We start from the raw sequence: 11751 nt of genomic DNA, 5'->3' as shown, positions 1-11751 counted from the left end.
GCTTGACTCTTCTCAAACTTCATATCCAACATATCAGCAGATTCTGTCATTATCTACTTTCACAACACACAGAAAGTGACCCCTTGTTGCCATCTGTATCACTGCCACAATCTAACCCAGGCCACCTTCCTCTTGCACTTGAACTATTGCCAAACCTCCAGTTAGACTCCATGGTTCTGCCCTTGTCCCCATGACAGTGTATTTCCCACATAGAAGCCATGGTGACTCTTTTTAAAAATCGGTCAAGTCATATCACTCCTATAGCTCAGACAGTAAAAAAATCTCCCTGCAGTGCAGGAGACCCAGGTTTGATCCCTGGGAATCCACTCCAGTGTCCTTGCCTGGAGAATGCCATGGACAGAGGAGCCTGGTGGGCTACAGGCTGTGGGATCGCAAAGAGACACGACTGAGCAATGAACACTGCTACTGTGTCACTCCCGTGTCTTCCCATCTAACTCAGGAGAAAACCAGAGCCTAAAAAGCCTTCGAGGCAAACAGGATCTGGGCCCTTCCGCCTTGCTGCCTGCGTTTCCTCTCCTTACTCTGCTCTTCCCATTTTGGTCACCTTGCTTTTCATTGAACAGACAGCCCTAAGCCTGTTTCTACCTCCTAATTTTGAAAATTGCTCTCTCCCTAAAATGCTCTTTGCCCAACTATCCCTGTGGCTTACTCCCCCATCTCCTTCTGCTGTTTTAAGTGGCAGATTGGACTTCCCTGACCAACCCATGTGAATACGAAGTTACTGTCTACCTTCATCCCGGTTTTGATCCTGTTCTTTCTGGCCTCATACAGAATCACAGTTTTAAAATATTTGAGATAAAAGTTACATAAAATTTGCCGTTTTACCCATTGTAAAATACACGATTTAGTAATCTCTAGTATATTCACAACATTGTACATTATCTAACTCCAAAACGTTTTCATCACTTCAAAAAGAAGCGCTGCACTAAGCAGCCACTGCCTTCTGCCTGCCACCCGTCTCTGGAGACCACTAATCTGCTTTCTGGCTCTACGGATTCATCCGTTTTGAACATTTCCTATCAACGAAATCATATAAAATGTGGCCTTTTGTGTTTGGCTTCTTTGACTTAGCATAGTGTTTTTGAGGTTCATCCTGAAGCATGCATTAGTACTTCATTTTGTAGCTGGATAATATTCCATTCTGTGGATAATACCGCATTTTGTTTATGCATTCATCAGTTAATGAGTGTTTGTGTTGTTTCTGCTTTTTGCCTGTTTTGAATAGTGCCACTGTAAACGTGTGTGTGAACATATATTTTAATTTTTTTGAGAATAAATCTAGGGGTCCAGTTGCTGTGTCATATGGTCATACGGCCAAACTTGATTTAACTTTCGAAGAACTGCAAAATTGTTTTCCATTTTACATTCCCAACCAGCAGTATAAGAGGGTCCCAATTTTTCCACAGTCTTGCTTTCACTTGCTATTTACCTTCAAAGAAAATTTTTTTTATAGTCATCCTTATTGGAGTGAAGTAGTACCTCATTGTAGTTTTATTTGGATTTCCCTAATGCCTAATGATCTAGTGGTTTTCCCTACCTTTTTCAATTTAAGTCTGAATTTGGCAATAAGGAGTTCATGATCTCAGCCACAGTCAGCTCCTGGTCTTGTTTTTGCTGACTGTATAGAGCTTCTCCATCTTTGGCTGCAAAGAATATAATCAATCTGATTTCAGTATTGACCATCTGGTGATATCCATGTGTAGAGTCTTCTCTTGTGTTATTGGAGGAGGGTGTTTGCTATGACCAGTGCATTTTCTTGGCAAAACTCTATTAGTCTTTGCCCTGCTTCATTCCATATTCCAATGCCAAATTTGCCTGTTACTCCAGGTGTTTCTTGACTTTCTACTTTTGCATTCCAGTCCCCTATAATGAAAAGGACATCTTTTGTGGGTATTAGTTCTAAAAGTTCTTGTAGGTCTTCATAGAACCATTCAACTTCAGCTTCTTCAGTGGTACTGGTTGGGGCATAGACTTGGATTACCGTGATATTGAATGGTTTACCTTCAGTTGAACCAGATGTTCAAGCTGGTTTTAGAAAAGGCAGAGGAACCAGAGATCAAATTGCCAACATCCGCTGGATCATGGAAAAGTAAGAGAGTTCCAGAAACACATCTATTTCTGCTTTATTGATTATGCCAAAGCCTTTGACTGTGTGGATCACAATAAACTGTGGAAAATTCTGAAAGAGATGGGAATACCAGACCACCTGACCTGCTTCTTGAGAAACCTATAAGCAGGTCAGGAAGCAACAGTTAGAACTGGACATGGAACAACAGACTGGTTCCAAATAGGAAAAGGAGTACATCAAGGCTATATATTGTCACCCTGCTTATTTAACTTATATGCAGAGTACATCATGAGAAACGCTGGGCTGGATGAAGCACAAGCTGGAATCAAGATTCCTGGGAGAAATATCAATAACTTCAGATATGCAGATAACACCACCCTTATGGCAGAAAGTGAAGAGGAGAGTGAAAAAGTTGGCTTAAAGCTTAACATTCAGAAAATGAAGATCATGGCATCTGGTCCCATCACTTCATGGGAAATAGATCAGGAAACAGTGGAAACAGTGTCAGACTTTATTTTTTTGGGCTCCAAAATCACTGTAGATGGTGATTGCAGCCATGAAATGAAAAGATGCTTACTCCTTTGAAGAAAAGTTATGACCAACCTAGATAGCATGTTGAAAAGCAGAAACATTACTTTGCCAACAAAGGCCTGTCTAGTCAAGGCTATGGTTTTTCCTGTGGTCATGTATGGATGTGAGAGTTGGACTGTGAAGAAAGCTGATCACCGAAGAATTGATGCCTTTGAACTGTGGTGTTGGAGAAGACTCTTGAGAGTCCCTTGGACTGCAAGGAGATCCAACCAGTCCATTCTGAAGATCAGCCCTGGGATTTCTTTGGAAGGAATGATGCTAAAGCTGAAACTCCAGTACTTTGGCCACCTCATGTGAAGAGTTGACTCATTGGAAAAGACTCTGATACTGGGAGGGATTAGGGGCAGGAGGAGAAGGGTACCACAGAGGATGAGATGGCTGGATGGCATCACTGACTCGATAGACGTGAATTTGAGTGAACTCCGGGAGTTGGTGATGGACAGGGAGGCCTGGCGTGCTGTGATTCATGGGGTTGCAAAGAGTCGGACACGACTGAGTGACTGAACTGAACTGAACTGAATGCCTAATGGTGCTGAGCATTTTTTCATTTCTGTATCTTCTTTCAAGGAATCTCTATTCAAACCTCTTGCCCATATTTAAATTGGGTTGTTTGCTTTTTGTTGTTGAGTCGTGAAGTGTTCTAGATGCTACCCTGCACATGTTTTCTCTCATTCTGTAAGTTGTCTTTTTAAACTTTCTTGATAGTATCCTTTAATGCAAAAAAGCTTTTAAATCTGAAGAAGTCCAAATTTCTCAAGTATATATTTTTTTGTGTTGCTTATATTTTTACTGTCATATTTTAAAAACCATTGTCTACCCAGAGTCCTGGAGATTTACACCTAATTTTTCTGAGTTTTATAATCTTAGCTCTTACTTTCATATCTCTGATCCATACAGAGTTAATTTTTGTATATGGTGTGAAATAGAAGCCCAGGTTCATTCTTTTGCATGTGGTTTTCCAGTTCTTGCAACATCATTTGTTGGAAAGACCTAGCTCTTCCCTTTAAATGGGCCTGACTCCCTTGTTCAAAATGAGTTGACTGTGAATATATGGGTTTATTTCTTGACTCTTAGTATTGTCCCATTGATTTGTGCATGTATCCTAATTCCAGTATCAAAATTTATTGATTATTGTTTTTCTGCAGTAAGTTTTGAAGTTGAGGGGTGTGAGTACCCCCTGCCCAGTGTTTCTTCTTTTTCAAGAGTGTTGTGGCTGGTGGTTGGTGGTTGTTGGTGGTTGTTGGTGGTGGTGTAGTTGCTAAATCATGTCCGACTCTTGCGACCCCATGGACTATAGCCTGCCAGGCTTCTCTGTCCATGGGATTCTCCAGGCAAGAATACTAGAGTGGGTTGCCATTTCTTCCTCCAGGGATTCTTCTCAACCCAGGAATTGAGCCCAGGTCTCCTGCATTGCAGGCAGATTCTTTACTGACTGAGCTACAAGGAAAGCCCTGGCTAGTTGGGGTTCCTGGCAGTTCCATGTGAATTTTAGGACCAGCTTGTCCATTTCTACAAAAATTCTTGTTGAAATTTTGATAGCAGTTTTATTAGCTCTATCACTTTGAGAGCATTGCTATTTTGATGTTAGGTCTTTCAGTTCTTGAATATGAGCTATTTTCTTTATTTAAGTCTTCTTTATTCCAAAAATATTTTGTAGTTTTCAGTGTACAAGTCTTACACTTCCTTGGTTAAGTAACTTCTATATATTTTATTCTTTTTGAATTCTGTTTAAAATAGAATTTAAAAATTTTTTCATTTTCTTGTTTTTCATTGACAGTTTATATAAAAATAATTCACATTTGTATACTGATCTGTGTGTATACTGTACCTTTTCTATACTTGTTTATTAGCTTTAGTAGTTTTATTTTGGATTCTTTAAAGTTTTCTGTAAGTATTCTATCATCTGAATAGAGATAGTTTTACTTTTTTCTTTCTGATCTGGATACCTTTTATTTACTTATTTTTTTTCTTGCTTAATTGCACTGGCGAGAACCTTCTGAACAGTGTAGAGTAGAAGTATCCTGAATGGACATTGTCATACAGTTCCTAGTCTTATGGGAAAAGCATCCATTCTTTCACCAGTAAGTATGGTATTAGCTGTGCGCTCTCTATAGATGCCTTTTATCAGGTCAGAGGAGTTTGCTTCTATTTCTAGTCATCAACTGGAGGTGTCAGTTACTGGATAGCACTGTTGTGAGGTTTATGCATATGACGTTACAGTTTATGTCTAATGCAGGTTGACCAGCATATAAAAGGTGGTGAATATTTGTTACTTCTGTCTGCCTTCAAGTTACCATTAAAAACACTGACTGTGGCAAAGACCTTCAGCTTGCCACTTGATTTCTACAGGTCTGACATGGAATAACTATTAAAGATTCACTTCATTTCTCTTTCTTTTCCACAGGCATATTGTGATCTGATTTTCATGTCTTACTAAAATCACCATGCTCTGGGTTTGCCTCAAGAATGTTAAATTCTAGCTAAAAAAGTAATATTTTAATATTATAAAGTTTATCCTTCCATAACAAATCACAGTAAAACCAATCCCTTCATAACAAGAAACATTCATAGGTTCAGCTGTTAGCCTACTCATTTTAAACGTTATGCTGTAAGGCAAAAAATATAGAGCTCTTTAGCTTTCATATAAAACAAGTCAAATGTCTCACTTTCATATGTTGAAGAGATGATAGAGTGATCTTTTCTTTTAAGTAAGTAATTTTTTGGCAGGGTTGTGGAATTGCTGAATGCTTGAAGATTGTCTGCCAGGTGGGGCGACTAGACAGAGGAAAGAGTGCAATCCTGTATGTAAGGTCTCTCCTGTGGACCGAGACCTTTATGAATGTAAGTGGGGAGAGGCGGCATTCAGCAAAGTTATCCACTTTTTCAAAGAAATAACAAAGGCCTGACATCTGGAAAATCATCTTATTGTTATTCCCATATAGAAGGAAAACCAGAATCATTCATATTCTTTGAAGTCGTCTGCTTCATTTAATGTCATAGAGTTTCCTTATAAAAACCTTCCAATTGAGGACATCTTCAACTCCACATTGGTAAGTCACTGATTTTGGGAAATGAAATAAGTGCATTCAGTTAAATACTGTAGTTGTTCTTATTTTAAATATTAGCAGTTAACTATTTTCATAATTTAAAGTAATTTAGTTACTTGAATGGATTATAACCTAGTTTAATACTATTTTACTCCCCCATCCCAGAATTATTAAAGGTAGACCTTTTACTTTAGCATCTTAGTGTGGGTAATATACTTAGCATATACTGAATTTCATGTGGGAAAATTTGGGGAATCTCTCCCCACAAAGTTAGAAAGTTGGAAGTTAACTGCAGTACGTGAGGGCATTTTATAAACCTTTAATTTGAGGATTAAAATGAAACCAATGAAACCAATAAAGTTGGTGGTCAGATTATTTAAAAAATCATTTCAGAGACTGTCAGAAGTTAACCTGAAGTTGAGAGTTTCATGTGTGTATATGCTATTGATGCCAGATGTGTAATGATAACTTACCATATACTAGAAAATAATGTCAGTAACATTAACTTAAAATATAGTATATATTCAGATATTTGTTGAATAACTCAGTGAACTGTTTTTAAGACTCAAGAATTTTTTTCTCCCCAACAGGTTACCACAAATGTCACCTGGGGCATTCAGCCAGCACCCATGCCTGTACCTGTGTGGGTGATCATTTTAGCAGTTCTAGCAGGATTGTTGTTACTGGCTGTTTTAGTTTTCGTAATGTACAGGGTAAGTGATGGACTTAGGAAGAGAGGGAGGAAGGGGAAGCAGAAGAAAAGAAGAGGGAGAGAAGAAAAAAGGGAGGGACAGAGGAGTTGGACCTTTAATGATGATATATGATGAGCACTGCTTATCATTTGAAGGAAGAAAAGTTGAACTTGGTACCATTTTAAATTTTCTTGGCCTTATTATGGTCACTCAGAATACTTTCTGTATTCTTCATTGATGTAGCAGTGATGTTAGTTTTATTTTTTTTTCAACTGACAGATGGGCTTTTTTAAGCGTGTACGGCCACCTCAAGAAGAGCAAGAAAGGGAACAGCTTCAGCCTCATGAAAATGGTGAAGGAAACTCAGAAACTTAACTGTAATTTTTAGGTTACGCTACATCCTGATCCATTAGAAGTTCCAACTTTAGTTGAGATTTTAATTTCCTTCCTGAGGAATAAAATTCCAAGACTGTACTGCTGATGGTGCCCATTGGTGTTAACCACAAAGTGAGAGCAATATTTGTCATCCTGATTAAGTTCAGACATACATTTAATACACCTACTGACTTGTGTTTTTAGGTATTTAAATAATAACATTTCAAGTGATAGGTCTTCTTCAGTGTACATAAGATAGTGCCTGAGTTACCACTTTATCTAAAATAGTACCTCCTACAATTACTGTTTCTGATTTTGTATGTTGGATTTCGTTTGTCGTTGTTTTTGTTGTTTTAAAGCAATCCAAATTTGGACCTTAGGATCCACATCTTTTGTGCAGATACATAATGTTAATACACATTACACTACACTTGAGTTTTCAAGCTTACTTAATAGCTGTATAAACTTGGATTTTAATATTACCTATGTGGTAGGACTTTAAAAAAAGAACAAAGCATGATCCCATCAAAACTCTTTCTTGTAACTGCAAAGGTACAGATTTTTGTTTTAATGTGAAAATTGAGTACATGCTATTAAACTTTTATTTATATTTTTATCCACAGTCCATTTGATTACATTTTATTTTGTGTAAGTTTAAATTCTATTTCAAATCCTTTAAGTCAACTTATACTAAAAAATTAGTTTTTCCTGGTAGCTCAGCAGTAAAGAATCTACCTGCAATGCAGGAGATGTGGGTTCCAACCCTGGGTCAAGATTCCCTGGAGAAGGGCATGGCAACCCACTCCAGTATTGGAGTTCTCTTGCCTGAAAAATTCCATGGATAGAGGAGTCTGGCAGGCTACAGTCCATGGCGTCACATAGAATTGGACTTGACTGAGCGACTAATAAACACACAAGTTATATTTCAAATCCTTTAAGTCAACTTATACTAAAAATTAGTTTTATAATCAAAATTGCCTCTTTTGTGTAATTGTTTAATTTCTGCTAAACATCATGATGCTTGAAGCTATATGGAATTAGAAATTGTTTCCAAAGTATATTCTATTGCATTAGTATGGCTGTAGACAATACCAGAAAAAAAAGCATTTAAATTAAAAGGCTATGTAGTTCTTTGACAGAGTTGCTTATCGAATAGTTTGTTCTTAGATTAGGGCAAGAGTTTTTAGTTGGGATTAATTTATTTTCCTCCTATATATGTATTTTTCCTTATATTTTCAAAACTATTATTGAGAATGTGTCAAGATCAATGAGAAAACTTTACAATTTATAAGAATGCACTCAACCTCCGAATCCCACGAGAGATGCATGGAATTGAAATTCTTAAGGTAGCTCACTGGTTTACTTCTAGCAATAGCATGATGCTACTCACATGGATATTACCTCAGTTGAAACCAGGTATAACATGTAAAACCAGTCTCAGCTATCATAATAACTTCTTAGAGGTTATTTTATAGGCAATTCAAGTTATTTGGAAACCTTTTAAAATTTTTTTAGTTTTACTAATATAAACTACTTTTCTAGGATTTTTAAAGAAAACCTGTACAGGTGGCAAGTTGTAGTTTTTTAAGTCTGTAGGGTGATGAATCTTCTATAAGATTATGTGAATTATTCACAGTTCCTCCAGGCCTGGGGATAACTGTTAATTATACCTATTTTTGTGTAATTACATCATGTTTTGCATTAGAAATTGAGAGTTCAATAGCTTTTTAACTACTGCCTTCATTAGGCGATGATAAATATTTCCCTTAGATAATTGAATATTTTTCCATGTTTTAAAAATAATTGAAATTTTCTTGCCATGGCTTGTGTTATAACTCCCTACACAAGTGGCTAAACTAGAATACATTCATAAAATAGAGGCATATGTAGGTGAGTTGTACAAGTTAGAACATTGACAAGACCCTATATTTAGCTTTAGTGATTTTGAAAATTAATCGGTGTTGTAATATAGATTTTACTAGTAGCTTAAAACATCGTAGGTAGTCATACACAATAAGTATTTTTGTTACCAATAAATTTGAAGTTTTTTAAGTAAAACATTTTTTATCCTAGTGCCTGCCCCAAGACAGTTGCTAAGTTGGTCTAGAACAGCATTTCCCTCCCCTTTTTCCCATCTAATAGCGGTCATTCCTGAAAATACCTGTTGGATAGAAAGTCACTCTTGCGAAAAGTTAAATGTTCCTGTTTGCTTTTGCACAGTCTGTTCCTTTTATGGCCTCTTCTCTCAAGATAGAATCTTTTATGAGATTGAAGGAGGAGCCAAGAGAGCTCAGTTGGGAGAGCATTAGACTGGAGGAGACTTGGGGTCCTGTCATGAAAATTAACATGTTGTTTTAAATTGTTCTTGTGAACTGTAGTTTAAAGCAATAGTGTTTTCTTTTAAAAAAAATTATCTCTACAAAAATATGGTAGTCTAGTCTTTGAAGACTAAAAACCTAGCCTTTGAAGAAAATATTTGGCAAAATGTTGGGATTAAAGTAACATAAATGTTTTGGGTAAAATGTCAAGAAATAATCACTGCTGTATTTGATTTATTGAGAACTGAAAGCTACTTTGACTGTAAAATTCTTATAATCTGATTCAGTTTAAGAAATCACATATCGTTGGAGTTGGGAATATCATAAAACATTTGATATTGGTAAGACATTGATTATGTTGTTGATTTCTTATGTAGGCATTTATTTCAGACTTAATATTTTGAGAAACGTGTGTGAGGGATGCTCTTTCCTTTTCTTCCCTTTACCTTTCTGTTGTAATTAGTGAGTATTGTAATTCTGATTAAGTTCTTAATACTGAGTTGTAAAACAGTTAATCAAAATATTAGTGCCACAATTCTACCTGTTTTGAAACTAATTATTCATAGTAAATTTTCATTAATACTTTATATAAAGAGAAAATTGAAGTCTTAGAGGCTATACTGACTTCTTTAAGAGGATGTGAAAGATTTCTGATAGTGAATCAACCCTAAGAGAGATTTATGTGGCAAAAGTATAGTGTATAAGATCAGCAGGTTTTTTATAAAGGATACAGTCTGTAAATTGATAGATGTTCCTGTGTTACAGAATGTAGTGTTGAGCTTGCAAAGAATAAGCCATTCTTGGAATATTTGTGTACAACTGTTCCTTATCTCAGTATCACTGTGTTACTGCTCTTGGATAGCTTATATATGTGATAGTTGGATTAATAAGAAAAATGCAATATTTGAAAATTGAATATAAGATCAAAAATAGAGAATGAAATGATGTAATGCTTAGTGTTGTAGAGAATATTTCTTTTAACTTGTTGGTAGGCTAGTTTGGACAGTGAACGTATCATGTAGCATGCATGTATGCTTGTATTTCATTGTAATTTCTCACACATAATGAATTTCTTGGCAGAGGTACTGAATCTTTGATTTTTTCGCTGTCGTTCTTCTCAAGTGCAATATAACAATGTAACCAAACCTAGATATTTCAAAGTCTAATTTAGTAAACCTAATCTAAAAGAATTTATTAGTATTTTTGTTAGCAGGAAGGAGGGATTCTGAGATGGATATATGAATGAAGTTATTTGCCCCTAAAAGGTCCTTCTACCCTTTATTCATCCTACAATTTATTTCAGGCTGGACATGAACTGTTCCCTGGTAGTTTTGAAACACTTTGCAGTATCTTAAAGTTACTTGGAAGTTGTGTATATCAATTAATTTCCTACCTAGGTAACATAGAAAGTCATTTTCTTTCTTTAGCTCTCTTGTGATCACCCACATTGGGTGAGGCATAAAATGAGTGTGTTCTAAAATTTGTGATTTGCTAACTTGATTTGAGTTAGTGAAAACTGGTACAGTGTTCTTCTTATTAGTTTCCAATGTGTAACTTGTGTCTGTTCAATAAACTTGAGCATGTGGTGCCACTTTTGTGCGTGGATGTTATATTTTCCTTCTGTGATGTTGTTTTTTTAATCACAGGAGCCAGCAACAATGCACTAAACGGATGACCTCAAAGAGGTGGCACGCCTCTTTAAAAGTCCCAATTCTTAGGAGTGTTAGTTGGGAGGTGGAGGTTGACATATACACACTATTGACACTGTGTATAAAATAGATCACTAATGAGAACCTACTGTATAGCTTAGAGAACTCTAACTCAGTGCTCTGTGGTGACGTAAATGGGAAGGAAATCCAAAAAACGAGGGGTATATGTAACAGGTTTCTGTACAGCAGAAACTAACCCAACATTGTAAAGTAACTATATTCCAATAAAAATTCATAAAAAATTGAAATCTATCTATGTGCCTGTCACCTTTCTGTAATAAACATAGCTGCTCAAGTAAGAAAAATTTTGATTTATTGATTTAATCAACCAAGTTCTCAAACAATCGGTGTTGGGCCTTGTGGCAGGAACTGGAGATAAAGCTGTGAACATGATGGCCCTGGTCTTTGTGGAACCTACACTAGTGAGGATACAGGCAAGAAAATATCCATTTTATGTAATAAGAGTCCTAAGGGGAAAGAAGAGGTGTTGTGAAAGTTCATAGCAGGGGTTCCTAATCAAAGCTAAGGATATTAGGCAAAGTAGCCTCAGGAAGGTAATATATAAGCTAACCTTCAGTGTCTGTGGGGGCTTGTCATTTAAAGACATGAGGGAGTAGAGGTCCAGGCAGAGGAAATAAGTATCTGCAACCCAAATAATTCAGTTCTAGCTCAAGGGAATAAAATACACCCTTCCCTTCCCTTCTCTCTTCTCAAGAACCCCCATCTCTGTATTTATATAGGAAATAATCAAAAGATGAGCCTGCATAGTCAAAGGATATATTGTAAAGGGCTTTGTCAGTTTGTTGGGGATTTTGGATGTTTTGCTAAGAGCAATAGTGAAGTACCAGGAGATCTTAAGCAGGGAAGAATTATTATATAGATACATATGGTATTATACTCTGCTTTCTGACGGCTCCTGCAGTATATTAA

General features: G+C 36.5%; 1 protein-coding gene across 4 annotated transcripts in view; it reads left to right on the top strand.

The window, feature by feature from the left end:
• The window catches only part of ITGAV (integrin subunit alpha V), a 106238-nt gene extending 95535 nt beyond the window's left edge, over positions 1-10703 (top strand). For 2 of the 4 annotated variants that reach the window (XM_060408791.1, XM_060408790.1), the window contains exons 27-29: positions 5408-5521; positions 5623-5730; positions 6318-10703. In XM_060408791.1, the coding sequence (XP_060264774.1) occupies positions 5408-5521; positions 5623-5730; positions 6318-6551 (456 nt within the window). In that variant the 3' untranslated portion in view covers positions 6552-10703. 4 annotated transcript variants of the gene reach the window in all.
• The last annotated feature ends 1048 nt before the right edge of the window (positions 10704-11751 follow it).

The sequence above is a fragment of the Ovis aries genome, chromosome 2 (genome assembly GCF_016772045.2).
Source record: "Ovis aries strain OAR_USU_Benz2616 breed Rambouillet chromosome 2, ARS-UI_Ramb_v3.0, whole genome shotgun sequence".
Taxonomy (NCBI): domain Eukaryota; kingdom Metazoa; phylum Chordata; class Mammalia; order Artiodactyla; family Bovidae; genus Ovis; species Ovis aries.
Note: the sequence above shows the minus strand (reverse complement) of the source record. Positions and strands in the feature narration are given on the sequence as shown.